The sequence below is a fragment of the Pristis pectinata genome, chromosome 5, assembly GCF_009764475.1.
Source record: "Pristis pectinata isolate sPriPec2 chromosome 5, sPriPec2.1.pri, whole genome shotgun sequence".
Classification (NCBI taxonomy): domain Eukaryota; kingdom Metazoa; phylum Chordata; class Chondrichthyes; order Rhinopristiformes; family Pristidae; genus Pristis; species Pristis pectinata.
This window is the reverse complement of record NC_067409.1, coordinates 29728634-29746483: the sequence shown is the minus strand read 5'-3', so window position 1 is coordinate 29746483 and position 17850 is coordinate 29728634. Positions and strand designations below refer to the sequence as shown.

At 40.6% G+C, this 17850-nt stretch overlaps 1 protein-coding gene across 1 annotated transcript in view; it reads left to right on the top strand.

Moving 5' to 3' along the window:
• The window catches only part of myo3a (myosin IIIA), a 180065-nt gene that overhangs the window by 144702 nt on the left and 17513 nt on the right, over window positions 1–17850 (top strand). The window contains exon 26 of the mRNA XM_052016177.1: window positions 1560–1700. Within this exon, the coding sequence (XP_051872137.1) occupies window positions 1560–1700 (141 nt within the window). The remainder of the gene's footprint in view (window positions 1–1559; window positions 1701–17850) is intronic.

The following is a 17850-nucleotide window of genomic DNA, read 5'->3' as shown; positions in this document are numbered from 1 at the left end:
AGGCATCATGTGCAGTAGAACAAGCCTTGCACATTTAATGTACACAGAGACCTTTAGAGTAGATTCAGGGAAATAACCCAAGGAAGGGAGTCACAGACACCAAAAAGAAATTAAATCAATCCGTTTCAGTTTACAGTTCCATATTTTCTCCTTTCTGAATCTTAAGTAGATTAAATGCTTTAAAAGATTAGTGTTGTTTAGCAATACTCCCTTATGCAGAATGAACCCCTCAGTAATTCCACTTACTTTAGTGCAGTCTAGAGTTGTGCCATTTTTGTTGATAATGATTTCTTTATTAGCAGGTTTTATTTCTATTTGTCTTGTTCCATCACCTAGAAACATGCAGGGCTTCAGTTTTGTGCTTTTTATTATTTGTATTGTTCCTTCCTAATAATTCAGCCAGCTGAACCAGTATTGCTATATAGGGGGCAGAATAGCAGCCGAGAGGTTACCGATAGCCTTAACATTCCTGTCTTAGAAAGGAGAAAATTGAAAAGGTGCCTTGTCTCTCATCACAGTCAAGAGACTCCAGCTGAAATTGTGTGTAGGGATTTCAGGTAGAGACAGAATCAGACCTGTGATATCTCCCAATGACATTCTGGCTGCCACTTGAGGAATAGCCTGTCTGAGGTCAGTCAAGGGCCATCAAAACAAGTCAAAACTCTCAGAAGTTGAAATTGAGAAAAATTAGGACAAAAAAAAGCTTACATTTTAATTCCTGGATTCCTGATAATCTATTTTAGAATGATAGTTATTCTTCAAAAGAACAGAAGAACTTTAACATCTAATGAATGATCAACAATATGTTAGGCAGTTAGAGAACGCCAAAATCAACAAAGAGATCAAAAATGTGTGGTAATTGTTGAGTACAATGTGTTTTAAATGTGTAAGGTGTTCCTCTTAACTATGTTTCATTGAAGGAGTGCTCAGAGGAAGTTAAACTTACTTGTTCTTGATTTTTTTTATGATTACTCAAGTAGATAACATTTGCTAGCTCACCACCATACAGCCCATCCAAGTAGGTAATTATGCAAGGGTGCAGTGTTAAATTTCCTCTCGCTTTCCCCAGTGATGTACCCTGGCTCTAACCTCAGAAGAATAGCTATGGCACTAACATGAAATGTTTTCCATTTGCTTTGTTAGTTATCTGGTGTATTGTTGTGTGAGGATGGTAAATTGCTGTTTGGTTTATGGTGGTGAAATTCAACCACTTCATTCTGCTCCAGTATATATTTGCCATGCAATATATACCATACTCTTATTTCCATTCCATAGACTTCAGTCTGTCAGAGTAGATAAAAAAACAACTGACTCACGTTTTGCATCATTGTCAAATTGAATGTGATCCCCATTGACTCATTCCATATTATGTGATTAGCCCTGGTTAAAATTCTAAACTGTTAGATCATTTTACAAGTCTAGTTCTAATTGTTTGCTTCACTTATTCAAGTGTGTGCATTAGCTCTCCCTGGGGAAGTTGTGAAATCCAATGTGATGAATGAAGCAAATTAAATAAGGTGTTATAATTACAGTTAATATGCTCATTATTTTCTCTGTAGCCAAGTAAAGTTGCTGGATGAAGATGATCGCTACTACGGAGAAATTACTCCCGGTGATTCCACGTCTAAGGATAACACTAAAACAACAGGGAGAATACCTTCATCACAGCCCAGATCCACAAACCCCGCCCACTCCAACAGGTAGATCCACATACGTAGTAAAAACAATCGTCACAACTGTAAAAATATGAAATTCCTTTAACATGGCCAACAATGAGGAACCAAGACTAATGTTAGCATCTTCCACTCTAACATTCTCATCCAAGTCCCAATACTACACTTCCCTCAATGTCACTATTCTTATACAATTTCTGGCAATCCGAATCAGAAAGTTTATTTTTACTCAGTAACTTACTTCAACTGTTCCACAGCAACAGGGCCAGGAAGGTGTTAAAATCTTTGCCCACCACTTTCTGCCATTTCCACAATTAGTCAGGACTTCTATTCACAATTCACTGGAAATTAAGCTGCACTCTCACTAGCTGCAGGCAAAGGAAAGTGTTTGTTCGACAGAAATTGGGCTAGAATGTAGATTAGAAGTAATACTGGGAAGTGGAGGAAGAGACCCCAAAACCAGAAGCAAATAGTTGTCGTTATGGAACTGGAAGGAATAGGAGTTGCCCTTTGATGTTTACATGAATAACATTGGCCATTGTGTCTGCAGGCTCCTCCTTCCCTACAATCAGTTGCTTCAACCATCCCCATTTGGCTAACTTGCTTGCCACCCGGGTTAGGTTCTGGGAAATAGTTATTGTCACTGCCCAAAGCCATCAAGATGCAGGCAGGAGGATGCCTGGTCAGGGTGTGCAGCTCACTGTCAGCAATGTAGTGAGATGTGGGACTCATGGTGAACTCAGCAGCAGGAATTCTGTTTACCGCTCATCCAGTTGTTGCCCGGAGACGATATCTACTCGCATTAATGTGCATTAGCTGTTATTTCACAATTTGGTGGTGGTGGGGGTGGGGGGGCGCAAATAAATGGATTTACATCTGAAGAACAGAGTTCCACTGGTTGAGAAATGACAATCATGAGTTATATTAATATTCATAAAAGCTATCCATACAATATTATCAGTTGTAGACATTTTTATCAAATGGATGCATTTTGTGAAATTTTATTTCTACTCAATAGATTTCAAAACAATTGATAACCTTGATTTTACATATATTCATCTCAGTGGCAGGAATTTTCACATGATGTAGTATCAAAATTTGCCTCATATATTTCATGAAACTGTCATGGATTTCTTTGAGTTCATAGACTGATTCTCACTACTTTTGCTGTAACATTATCAGTGGTGTAATTTAAGCATGATAGTTTGAAATGTCGGAGGAATATTAAGGCCAGTTTCATGAAAATCTTGCAGATTCAGACCATGCATAATTTAACTCTAGTTTATTGTAAGGAACTTTACAATGTTAAAAGTGCAATAGAAATGAAAACCTGCTCATTGATCTGTCAAGAGGCATTCTGACAGCACCCAACACCATCTTCATAGAACAAGCGATTGTCAGAAACCTGCGGTATCCTACATTATGGAAAGATGTGGTAGGGTCTTGGAATATTCTTATTTTTTTCTTCAGAGCTTTCCTGTTATTATCTTCTTGTATATTAATAAAATACACCAAATTTATTGAAGGTAGTTGTAATTTTTATTGTTGACTGAGATGCAACTTGTTTTTCACTTGAGGATAAAGGTTAAAATTATCCACAATTGTACTTATTTTCCTTTTCACTGGTATTGATTCATTTATATTAGTATGAAAAATCATCAAACTCATCTTAATAGGCAGACGTATGAAAAGTTTGTATTTCATTCCATGATCTGCTACTTCATCACAGCCATTAAACCGTTTACTTATCTTCAAAAACTTAAGGCCCAAGCTGAAATGGGAGATCATGAAGAATCTAAAAGTACAGTAATTGTTTGTTCATGAATGTTATCAGCTGCTATGTGTGGGCCCTGATGCCTCAGTTATAATAGATAAGCTGTAGATTTCTATTTGTTTTCTGAGAGTATGTATTGTATATTTTGTTTCAGGAAAATAATAAAACAGTTTAATTCCTCTCACAGATAAAGAAAAATATACTCCACAGTAATCCCCTTAGTTATCAGTAAGTGTTGTCCTGTCAAAGTGCACATTTTCTATCTTAGACTCCCTTCCATGTGGACAAGCTGTGAGTCATTGATAATGAAATCAATTTTGCTGTTGGAAATAATAAGTTATTCTGTCAATCAGACATGTTGTTTCAAGTGAATATTTCGGCTTTCTATAGATTATATTTATGCTAATTATAAAAAGATGATAACTACATCTGTTTAGCTGTACAGAGCAAAATCTATTACAGTGTGGTATCTGTTTGCAAACATCAAATTTAAACATAATCAAACACATGGCTGGATGCATGTTGTGCCCTGAATCATACTGTTCTCAAGCTATATTTTTAATGTATTTATTATCAGGATATGGCTGCTGCCAGCCGTATCTATGTTAATTGCCCATGCTGAATGGCTTACCACACCATTTCAGAGGGTAGTTAAGAATCAACAATATTGCAATGCATGTGAAGTTACACATAGGCTACACAAGGTAAAGATGGAAGATCTCCTCCCCTGAAGGACATCAGTGAACCAGATGGGTTTTATGACAATCCAGTAGTTTTATGGTCACCATAAATGTTATTAGTATTCTTATTTAATTACTTGAATTTAAATTCCCCAGCTGAAATGCTGGGATTTGAACTCATGCCTCAAGATCAGTAGTCTAAGCTTCTGGATGAAGATTGAGGAACTTGATCGTTATTGTCACCGTTCATTTTTTCTTGATTCTAGGGGGCAGAGGAGGGCTGCTGTCAATAATTGCTAAACTTGTCAATAGGAAACAGTAAATGTGATTATTCTTTTCAGCTGCCTCTACATGCAACTGGATTATTACCTAAACAAATGCATACAAATCTCATAGTACTATGCAGGAAATTCTGCCAGGTCAGCAAGAAGAAAGCTTACAAGTCTATAGACGTAAACAGGTGGAGAAGCTGGGCTTACTCAGCTGCAACTCTGCAATATGCCATATCTGACATGCCAATTTTGCCAGCCTCGTTTTTTTGCCAGGGCCTCATTAAGTCCACAAATTTGATGCAGAAATATTTATTTAATGGGATTAGCCCTAGTTTTGATCTATTTTTTTCTATTTTCCCCCCCCCCATTTAGAATGGGAGCACATAGAGTGCCATTGGTGCTACATTTCTACAATAGGAACTCGCTTTTATTTATTAATCAGCAAATCTGTTTCTATTTCTAACATTACATTTCTTCTTTTCAAAGCATCCTTTGGTACCATTTTGTTCAGCTCCTAAAGGTAATTTTGTTTTCATTTTTTTTTTCAAAAGCAGTAGTTGATGGTTAAGACAATGCAAAATGAAATATAACCAGGAAGTTGCGCAAACGCACCCCCACCAACCCCCAGACCCAGACCCCATTTGCTGATTTTGACACCAGCGAAAATCAAGGACATTTGTCTCAACCTGCTTTGAGTCATCAGGGAACTATTTGCAGCTCTTTGCCATCTGTAGGAAAAACAGCTTTCAGTTAAACTGCAACATACAGAGAGCACTGTTACACCTGCAGCTAATTCCACTGCAGTATCAGCTAATGTGCTGCTCACAAATGGATGAAAACGGTAACTGATTCTTTGGCTGGTGTGGCCAATATTTCCATCCTCTTTTCAATTGTCTGACTTGGCTTTCCACTGAGACTTCTGGTATGGAAATACCTCTGCATTGCCCTATATTTGGGGGTGGGGGGGTGTTACTGATGGCTATCATACAATAATTCTGTCAGTACCTGACCATAGTAATGTCACAATCACTTCATACTAAAGCCCTTAGATCTAGAGACTGAATAGATTTGCGGTTACAAATCAATGTGTGCTCTGCTGAGAAGTGTTTATGTGTGAGATGGCCATGTGAGAATGTGGAGTGAAGTGAAAAGTACTTATTTCTTGCAATAAATGCCCATAATATTCCTAGACTGTCATGTGAATGTGGAAGTCCCAATTTACTGGGAAAGATTTAAAAGGGTCCCAAGGAGCAACTTCATCATTCAGAGGATGGTATGTATATAGAACGAGCTGCCAGAGGAAGTGGTTGAGGTGGGTACAACATAATCAGTTGCATAGTCCTGGAATAATCAGATAATAAAAGGAAGGAATTTGTCCCAAGTCACTTATAAAGTAGCTGCCTGTTTAATCTACTTCTGATATTCAGTTTTATGGACTTCAGTGGAGCAACATTTCAAAAATGGAGTACAACATGTAGCTGCAACCATATACAAAATAGAAAATGCTGTAAACACTCAAAAGTTGGGCAGCATCTGTAGAAAGAGAAATAGAGTCAATGCTTCAGGTCAAAGACACTTCGTCACCTACCTGGTAACAGAATCAAATTTAATGTACACATATGTCATACAACACTCAGTCATACTGACTTGATGTTAAGTCAGCAAGAGAGGAGATTGGGAACTCTTCCTCTCTTGCTGAATTTCTCACTCCTACTACTGGTTAGGGTCTAACTTGAGTTTTCTTTCATAAGGAGGTTGTGATAGGTACTTTCTCTTTATGGAGAGTTACAGACAAGGAAGAGTGAGGGGCTGGCCTAGGATTTAGGGGTGGCAAAGTGGTCAGAAGAGTGGCACGAGTTGGCGAAACAATGGCCACTCTGGGGTGGAGGCTGTGGGCTGAATCCAAAGTGGCAGTGAAAATGAGCATGTGACTAAACTCAGGACCAATTCAAGTGACAGCTATGAGGCAATGAATGAGGTATCGACATGAAGCTTGGAAGGATAGACAGGGTAGTATGGGAGAGTCTGAAGTTAAAGGTGGGGGTTGGAGAATTAAAGTGGTGATCACCTTGCCAGATATCCCCATCTGTTTGCAAATAATACCCCGAGGTACTGTAGTTCACTACTTTCATTTCTGTACTAATTTTATTCTGAAGTTTTTTTTGCAATTCTCACCCTTTTTCATTTTCCTGACTCTCCACTGGCTTAAACATTTACCTGAACCTTAATCCCAATAACACTGCTGCATTGAGAGTTGGACCACTACAGGACACCGTGTTGATCACTGTGAGGTCATGAAAAACTCAGTAAAAACATACCATTTTTCTTTGTCACTGCATATGTGTAAATGCTGAATCTTGGCATCTCTGACCATTATAGATGGAGAAATGGACAGCTATCTGGTGACACAATCAAATATATTGTGCATGCATGGCATATAACACTGTTATACCATTTGATGCCATTGTGATCATCTTCATAATAAGCTGCAGCATTCTTACCTTGGTAGTACCACTCATGTCTTTTATCTCTGGCAGGTTTTTATATGTGCAGCAGTAGTCCATGGGCTTCAGAGCAGATGATTTGTTCTGAAGGTAGACCAGCTCTGATAGTCATATATCATAAAAGTCAGAAGATGGCTAGTTGGGTTTTGACTTAGTGATTCACTTTTCACACAACAGCAGATGCTAGCTACTGGAATAGCTACAGCATGCCAATGCCAGTAGGTGAAGCCCTCTCCAAGTTCTCCTCAGCTAGATACAGGTTGTCTTTGGGGCCATTGATGAAAAGGATTATTACTGAGACCAATCGGAAAATGTGTAATGAACTGGCAAGCCTGCCAATAGACCAAACATAATTGCAGTGGAAATGAGGGAATCTACTCAAGTACAACTGGAATGATGCCACAGGGCTTTGGGATGGTCTATTCAAACACGGATAGAGTGGCAGACTTCATGAGTTATCAAATAAGTTGCAGCTAAATAAGTCCATACTCTGCACTTAGAATATCCACATGTCTGCTGCCTTAATGTGGATGACCAATAACATTTAGGAGTCTTAGTGCCTCACTGATCTGCATCAAAGTGCTCTCCAATAGACCACAGGAGTGAAGTATAACTTTCTAATGTGAGCTGAAAGAAGACATAGAAATACATACACCACTCGAAGTGCTTTTCACCCTTTTATCCTGTCAGCGGCTAACTTCTTGCTGTGTTGGTTGAGTATACTCCATATTTTTCTGTGATCTTCACAGGCTACAAACATGGTTCGCTAAGAGCAACTCAGCAAGCAGAGCAGAGATCTGAGCAGCCAGCATCTCTTTCTGCTTGGACCACAGGGCTCGCACTGATAGGAGCATTAGGGAAAGGAAGAGTAAAGTAGTTCCACAAACATGAGTGCATACAAAAATATTTTGTTTTAAAGTTTCTTAAAAAAAGCTTCTTAAGTAGAATCGCATAAATGTTCCCAGTTGCACTAGTTTCCTGTTTTCTGCAGGCCAGTCACCTTTTAATTGGGTTGATAATGAATTTGCCAGCATGACTTAACATGAACAAAAAGGGTGAGGTGGATGAGATGGATTATTATCTGCAGTGTGGCTCATTATCAGTAGGACAGGATTGGCGGTGAGGAGGGGGCAATGTGAGAAGTTTGGATATTGCTCATCATTCCACCAGTGGCCTGCTAATGCCAAACAAAACAGTGGAGACACCAGAGACTGCAGATGCTGGAATCTGGAACAATAAACAAGATGCTGGAGGAACTCAGCAAGTCAGGCAGCATCTGTGGGGGGAAACGGACAGTCAACGTCACAGGTCGAGACCCTTCATCTGGAACGGGGAGGAAAACTTCTTCAAAGTCCAGATGAAAGATCTCCACGTGAAATGTCAACTGTCCATTTCCCTCCACAAATGCTGCCTGATCTGCTGAGTTCCTCCAGCATCTTGTCTGTTGCTCCAAAACAAAATGGTTTGGCATTAATAAGGGTGACACTGGCATCCCGAGCAGTGACTGTTCTCATCACCCTCCTTGTCTTCTTCTTCTTACTCAGAATCGCCTGTGGATAAATGATCCTCTGCTCCTTGTTCCTCCTGGAGCTTCAGTCCTTGCCGTTATGCAACATTGTATGGATTACAGCCATTCTGGAGACCCTGATTGCTACATACTGAAGGGCACCTGTTGCCACCCTTCAGATGGCTTGTTCACTCAAACATTTATGATTTGAGTTCCTTCCATTGAGTTACTAGTTGGTTTCTCTTGTCTTCCAGCAACCACCTCATGGGTATGCTTATACATGCAAAGATATTCACAAAATTGGACTGTCATTGGATGAATGTGTCAGGGCAGCTCTCCAAGAATCCTGCCCACAACTGCAGAAATATCTGCTTACAAAGGCACACTAACTGCACTTTGCAGGAGTGACAGTTCTTGGGGATTACATACAGTATACTCCTGGTCGATCTGGAGCTGCCTTGGAATACCACATGACACTGAACGACTGAGATGCCAGCTGGTGGCATACACATATAGAGTCATCGTCATGGATAGATACGACACTGAAACAGGCCCTTTAGCCCACCAAGTCTGCGCTGGCCATCAACCATCAATTTACACTAATCCCATATAACACCCATTTTTTTATTCTCCCCACTTTCTTATTAAGTACCCTCAGATTCTTCCACTCACCAACATACTAGGGCATTTTACAGTGTCAATTAACCAACCCAGAGGAAACCCACATGGTCACAGGGAGAACATGCAAACTCCACACAGACGGTAGCTGAGGTCATGATTGAATCTGGGTTTCTGATGCTGCAAGGCAGCGGCTCTACTGGCTGTGCTACTGTGCACTCATGTGTGCTCACTCATTCTGACTGACATCAATCCAGCAGTTCACATGATTTCCAATCCATCAATCACCTGCCCAAGCATGAACGTAATTTAAATTTTTTACTGGCATGGTCTCATCAACTAATACTTCCAACTTAACCCATTTGTCCTGACTCATACCAGCTTACTTTCACCTCTGTACTTGTCTCCTCTCTCATATTTGTGGTTTATTGAGTGGGACTTCCTAGCCATATCTTCAGCAGACTTCCAGAAAGGTGTTGAGGAAAATTAGATGCCATTTGGCTGTCTTGCAGAACACAGGTATGGGTAATTTTATAAACCTCTGTAAGATCGTCCCTCAGCCTCCTTCGTTCCAGGGAAAACATTCTCAGCCTATCCAATCTCTCATAACTCAAGCCCTCCAGTCCAGGCAACATTTCTGTGAATCTTTTCAGCACCCCCCACTAACTTAATCACATCCTTCCTTTTGCAAACAAAACAGCACACAATACTCCAAGTGAAGCCTCATCAATGATTTGTACAACTGTAACATGATGTCCCAACTCCTATACTCAATACCTCATTCAATGAAGGCAAGAATACCTTGTGCCTTCTTCATCTTTCTACTTGTGTTGCCACCTTCAGGGAACTCTGTACTTGTACCCCAAGGTCTCGCTGTTCAATAACACTCCCCAGAGCCCTGCCATTCACTATATATCCTGGCCTAGTTTAACTTGCTATGGTCCTTTATGCAGTGGACATGCTAACACAGGGAGGCACCCAGACAAGCACATTATGTCCAGAATTGATGCAAGACGTTCCAACACACACTTCAGAGATTTAGGTCCATGCGTGCAGACAGTGCAGGATATTCATGGATGAGGACTTGGAGAGACTTAAGCTTCAAGATGGTGGACTGAGTCTTAGGGAGTGAGAGTAACCTAAATAGATCCTTTTTCAACCAGCATGGACATCATAGACCACATGGCCCCCATTCAGCACAGTAAGTTCCATGATCATGTGAAGCAGGCCTTCACAACACTTGAGGCTGGTTTTGTCATTGCATAAAGATGATCTGGCTGGTCAGGTCCCATGTCATGGATTCTGGCCCTGGGAACCTACCTTAAATAGGGCTTCAATTAAGGCCAAACGGCAGCTCTAGCCTACAGTTACATTGCTCCCCACTACTGATCATTGACTTTCAGCCCCACCACATGACTGATCTCCAGCCTGACCCCGCCTCCCACTGACTTCAAGCCTGACCTTGGCCCCAGTGGACCTCCCACAATTATATTCACCCTGACCCTTGCCATTGATCCCAAGCATCACCGCCCTACCAATCTCCAGCTAGATCCTTTCTTGTTCTAACCTTCGGTTTGAAACATGCTACCAATCTCCAAAACAACACCTCTCACCCCACGCACATGATGATCTCCAGGCCTATTCTCCCACCAATCTCCAGACAAGCTCCTCCTCCAATGCCCAAATGATCTCCATCCCAATCTTGCCACTGATTTCTAGCCCAACTTGACACTGATCTCATGCCCAATTCCCTGCAACAACTCAGAGCCCTGGATTCCCTGCAGCTGATTGTACCCTCTTCCCACCCCATCCCGACAATCCATTTCAACACCTTTGAGATTCCAATCTTCACCAATTCACTCTCACTCTCTTACTCTCATTCTCAATCTCTTTAGCTTCATGCACTGCAGAATTAGAACATTACAGTGATGGACCAATGAAAAAAAGCATTCATTGGCCTGATGCACATTCTCCAATTGATGCACCTTTCCAAGTGCCTACTTCTTTCTAGATCTAGGTCTTGAAACTTTGAAAAGAAGAATTTACAGGCTTGTTGTGAGGAATTAAGAATTATAAAATAAAGTTTTAATTTTCCAATGGGGTTAAAATTATACTTCACAATGTTACCACAAAAACTTTAGTTTTCACATCAAACTTTGTCAACTAGTGCAACTCTGCTTCAATTATTTTGTTCAACTTGTACAGATCACTGATGGACACCTCAGTTACAGTAAAACCGAACACTGAAAACTAATATGTTGGGCAGGACAATATGCATCCAAGAAAAATGTGTTTAAAATGGGGCAATCTCAGAAGAGTGAGTCAAATATTAAATACTGATAAAAAAAACCACACCAGTATATCAAAGTAAGCCAGGAGATAAAAGGTAATATAAAACAAATGTCAGGAAGAATTTCTAAACTCACGGATGATAAATGTTTGAAATAGTCTGCCAGATAAGCAAGTAAATGCAAAAGAATGTGGTTGTTAATGGTGCAATTCTTTTTTCATAGACAGGACACTAAGGTTGCAGAGAAGGACCCTCCCTACTTGTTTTGATAAGGTGGCAGTGAGCCAGCTTCTGAAACTGCTGCAGTGTGTTTAGTAAGGGTTTACCCACAACACTATTAGCCAGTGACATCCGAGATTTAATTCAACATTGACGATGGAGTGATGATGTATGTCCGGGCTAGGATGGTGCGTGAGTTTGAGGGGACTGTAACGCTTCCATGCACCTGCAATCTTTCCTTTCATCCTCATGGCTCCTCCCCTTTCCGCTACAACCACAAACTTGTTTTCATAGTGTCATAGAGTTGTACAGCACAGAAACAGGCCCTTTGGCTCACCATGTCCATGCCTCCATTGTACCAATCTACACTACTGCCACTTACCTGCATTAGGTCCATAGCCTTCTATGCATGTCCTCGTCCCCCTCAGATCCCCCTTAAACCTTCCACCTTAAAACTATGTTCTCTTGTTTTACACACTCCCAACATGGGGAAAAGGTTTTCACTATCTATGCTATCTACCCCTCTTGTAGTTTTATATACCTGTCATCCCTCAGCCTCATCCATTGAGAGAAAACCCCACCTTATCCAGTGCCTCCTTATAATTGTAATCCAGGCAACATCCCATGGAACCTCCTCTTCACCATCTCCAGCCCACTCATACTTAAGCATTTTATTTCTAACATCTTTTCTGATGTAAGATCATTGACCTGAAACATTAACTATGATTCTCTCTTCAAACTTGTTGAGTAATTCCAACATATTTTGATTCTTATTATAGATGGTAAAATGTGTGGGTTGGAGAGGTGCTGTCAAACTTCCTGCAGTGCCTGCTGTAAATACAACACACTGCAGCCAAAGGTGTGCCTGTGGTGGAGGAAGTGGTTGCTTAAGGTTGGGGATAGGCACCAGACAAATGACTGCTTCATCCTGAACTACATAAGATTTCATAAGTGTGTTGGAGACGTGTAACGCTCCTGACTTACAGCTCTGGAACCATTCGGCACAGAAACAAGTCCCTCAGCCCACCAATCCCACTCTGACAATTAAGCGTTCATATACATTATTCCTCCACTAATCCCATTTTATTCTCCCTTCTTTCCCATCAACTCCCTCCAGATTCTGACACTCACCTGCATACTGGGGCAATTTACAGTTGCCAATTAAACTACCAACCCACATGTCTTTGGGATGTGGGAGAAAACCGGAGCACCCAGAGGAACTCTACATGGTCACAGGGAGAATGTGCAAACTCCACACAGACGGCAACAGAGGTCATGATTAAACCTAAATTGCTGGAGCTGTGATGTAACAGCTCTGCCAATTGTGCCACGGGGTACCTTCTAATTAGTGGAACTGCTCTGGGACCCATGAGCCACAGGATTCCAAGTAGCTGACTTATCCTTGTGTCTACTGTATTTATGTTGCTGATCTCATTACTTTTCTGCTCAGTCATATTCCCCTGTATATCCTCAAGTGGGGGATTTACTAATGGCAGTATATTTGAATGTTCTAGGTAGTTGGTTAGACTCTTTCCTTTCATACATAAGCATTTCCTGGCACTTCTGTGGCATAAGTTTCCCACTTATCAGATTGAGCCTAAGTGTTTTCCATGTCTAGCTGCATGTAGGCATGGACTATCTCAGTATATGACAAGTGGCATATCCAATTGAATGTTGTGAACTTTACCACATCTGATCTTGTAATGTTGGGAAGGTCATTGACAAAGCAGCAGAAGATGGCTGGGCATAGAATACTGCCCTAACGGACAACAGCAGCAATTTTTGGGGCTGAGTGGTTGGCTTCCTTTGTGCTAGAAATGACTCCAACACCTTGATTCCCATTAACTTACACTTTACTGGAGCTCCTGGATCAAAAGCTTGGTCAACTGTTGTCTTAGTATCAAGGACAGCCACTTTCACCTCACCACGGCAGCTGTTCTTTTGTCCTTGTTCAAACCAAAACAAATTAAATGGTATGAGTGGAGAATTAGATACTTCTATATTGCCTTACTTGTTTTTTTTTAATCCTTTATAAGTTGTAGACATTGCTGTAATGTCAGAGCTTATTCTTCATCCCTTCTTGCCCCTGAACAGATGAGGAGTTCAGGTGACTTTGGAGTTACGTATAGTGCAGAACAGCTAAGGGTGGCAGATTTCCTTCCCTGAACAACAGTATTCTGTCCCTGGCTTTTTGCTGTATGTATTAATGAGTTAGATTTAATTGCTGATGGCATGATTAGAAATTTGCAGATGGTATACAAATTAGCTGTGTTAGTTGAGAAGGAGATAAACAGTTTCTGACTGGTGGAGAATATAGCTTGTCTTTTCAGTTGGCAGAAAAGAGGCAAAGAGAATTTATCCATAGAAATATAAAATGATGCATTCAGAAAAAAAAAGCAACCATACAATAAGCAGAAGGATATTGAGAAGTGTGGAGGAATAGAGGGACCTTAAAATATGTGTCCACAGATCCTTAAAGGGAACACTAAAGATACTTAAAGAGGCACAGAATATGACAGCAGAGAGGCTATGCTAGAATTGGGCACAGATCTGGTCACCATATTGCAGAAAGAGGTGACTGCACTGGAGTTGGTGCAAGGGAGATTTATGAGGATGTTGCCAGGGCAGGAAAATATTAATAATGAGGAAATATTATTTGGGCTGGTATATAAATAGAAAATGCTGGAAAGACTCAGCTGATCGGGAAGCATCTCTGGATAAAGAAACGGCTAATCTTTTAGTTCAATGGTCCTTTATCAGACCTGTAAAAGTGAGGAAACAAGTGTTGTTTTTTAGTTGTAGAGCAGGGACGGTGAAGAGAAAAAAGGGAATGTCTGTGGTAGGGTGGAGACCAAGATTGTCCAGGTAATACATTTGCTTCCAGTGCCACCCAAGAGGGGGAACTAACTACTTTTTAAAAACTTTTAAAACTTCATTTATGCAGCACGGTAACAGGCTCTTCTGGCCCAACGAGTCTGCGTCACCCATTTAACCCCATGTTAACCTACTGTACCCGGACATCTTTGGAATGTGGGAGGAAACCGGAGCACCCGGAGGAAACCCACACAGTCACGGGGAGAATGTACAAACTCCTTACAGACAGCGGTGGGAAGTGAACCCCAATCGCTGGCGCTGTAATAGCGTCACGCTAACTGCTATGCTACCATGCCGCCCTTATTACTCATAGCTGATCTGTCTAGAGAAGTGTAAGTATAGGAGAATGAATGAGGATGGTAGAGAGAGACGAACAACTGTAAGTATGAGATGCAGAATTGAGCGATTGTCGGCAATCTGAATTAAAGAGAATGCTGAAGGTACTTAACGGATCAGCAAGCATCTGTGAAGAGAGGATAATCTGATTAATATTACAGATGGATGACCATATGTCAGAACTGGCCAGTTCTAGCAGAAACAGAAAACGGTTGGTATCTCAAAGTGTTAAATTCAATTTTAGTCCCCACAGAGAAGGTGAGGTACTGTTCCTTGAGGTTATATTGAGCATAGTCAGAACAATATAAGAGACCTAGACTTGGTTAGGCTTTGTTTACTTTTAACAAAGGAACAAAGGAGGCTGAGAGGATGGTCGAGTTGTGTAAAATTATGAAGGGTCTTGATAGAGTAAACCAGAAGAATGCTGAGAGCCCTGAAGGTGATGGAGGCAGAAAGCCTTGGCAAGTTTAAAAGGTGCCCAGATGTGTACTTGTAAAGCTGTGACCTTCAGGACTATGAAACTGCAACTGGAAGGTGGAATTAAATGAGGAAGCTCAGACATTGAAGTTATGGACCAAGTGCAGGTAAATGGCATTAGTTTCAATAGATGATGATTGGCATAGACATGGTGTTTGTGCTATATAACTGTGATTCTATGACTGTGTAATAGAATGGATCTCCTTCCATGTCATAAATTTTCTATGATCCTAGATCGATTTTTACAACAGTCAGGTAAATTCACAGGAATGTTATTGAAACTTTTTTTTCTTATTTCCTGATTTAATTAATGATGCTATGGTGAGATTTGAATTCATGATTCTGAATCCAAATCTCTGGCTGCTAGCCCAGCAACTTTGCCAAGCTGCCATATCCTGTTTTTCTTATGCTTATTCCCAGGAGAACTACAAATATTTTTGTTATGGCTCACAAGCAAAGAAATTTCTTATCCCAATAATCTTGCAAAATAATTATAACTATTTCATAAGGGTTAGACATAAGATGACTTAAAATATAATAGAGAGTGGATTTTATTTTAAAAGAGCCAATTTAAGCATGCAACTACAGGAAGGGACCAAGATTCCAGCCATATAGAAAGCATTGAAATCAAACTATTGGATTCCTGAAATTTCAGATCCCTATTGTCTGCAGTTAGATATATTGTAGGCTAGTTTATAGACTTGACATGACTGCATCAAGGAAGCAACTACTGTGCCTTATTATATGATCTTAATCTAAATTTAAAAATCCTTTTTCTTCGATTGTATCAGATTTGTCTCAGCATAATATAATTAGCCCATTTATTATATCTAGTATCTGGAGCACCAACACATTTGATTTAGGATCATTACACATATCATAAACCCTGGAGAGGCAGAGTTTGAGGGAGAAATAGATAAATAGATCTATTATCTCGGGCAGCACATGCACACACAGAACCTGATTTTCAGATATCTATGTTATTTCTCTTTCATCAAATCTGTTACATCAAAATCTTATATAACTATTTATTGCAAAAGTCCAGATTCAACTCCTGTTTATAACTGCAGGGATATGATTCAAATCAATAGTCCAGTCACAGTTGAAATGGATAAAAGAGGAAACTAGATATGAACAAGAATGTAATAATTAGGTGACCAACAGCTTGCATTTTTGAAAGCATGAATACAGTTGGAAAGAGGAGAGATTAGGGGAGGTAATGAGGCCTTAGGAAAAAAGAGCTAGTTAATGCAACATCTCTTGGTTTTAACAGTTTGGCACTGAAGGGCATTGAAGTGTAAGAGGTACAAAGTTTTCACTTCATGTTGCTATTGTTCCATCCCGGAATGTAAAAGACATTAATGAGGCTTCACAATGGGATAATTCCTTTGCCTCAAGAATCAATTATATGTTTAAAAGGGAAGAGAAGGACAATATCCAAATCTGTCATAGAGTCATAGAGCAATACAGCATGGATACAGGACCTTCAGCCCAACAAGTTCATGCCGACCATCGTGCCCACCCATCTAGTCCCAATTTCCTGCGTTCGGCCCACATCCCTGTAAGCCCCACCCCTCCATGTACCTATCCAATTGCTCCTTCAATGATACCTCTGTACCTACCTCAACCACTTCCTCTGGCAGCTCGTTCCATATACTCACCACCCTCTTCTTCAAAGAGTTGCCCCTCAAGTCCCTTTTAAATCTTTCCCCTCTCACCCTAAATCTATTCTCCCTAGTTTGGGACTTCCCTACTCTGGGGAAAAGACTGCTACCATCCACCTTATCTATGCCCCTCATGATTTTATAGACCTCCATAAGGTCACCCCTCATTCTCCTACGGTCCAAGGAATAAAGACCTAGCCTGGCCAACCTCTCCCTATATCTAAGGCCCTCTAGTCCTGGCAACATCCTCATAAATCTTTTCTGCACTCTTTCCAGTTTAACCACATTCTTCCTAAAACAGGGTGACCAAATCTGTACACCGTACTCCAAGTGCAGCCTCACCAACAACTTATACAACTGCAACGTAACATCCTGACTCCTAAACTCAATGCCCTGACTGATGAAGGCCAGCATGCTAAATGCCTTTTTCACCATCCTGTCTACCTGTAATGCCACTTTCAATGAACTCTGCACTCGTACTCCTAGGTCTCTCTGTTCCATTACACTCCCTACTGCCCTACCATTCAAAATATACTCCTATGCAGGTTTGACTTTCCAAAACGCATCACCTCACTTATCTGTATTGACGTCTACTTGCCACTCTTTGGCCCACTTCCCTAACTGATCAAGATCCCCCTGTGATCTACAATAACCTTCTTCACTTATTGGATGACCATTAATTTTGTTTCCCCCAGCTACAGATCTAAAAGCTATCAAGAGACAAAAATTATTGATTTCCACAAGGCATTCCACCCCCTCCCTCTCCCACAGCTCCTACCTCACTCTGGTGAAAGGACAACAGTAACACCTTTACCATTACTGTAGCTGAGATAAGCCTACTTGGTATTGAATCATTGGCCTCAATGGCCCGTAAGGATCAATTGTTCACTGGGCAATCTTGCTGATTCAGGAAAATGGTATTCAGATTGCACTCAAATAGTACAAAGAGTTAAACATTGCTT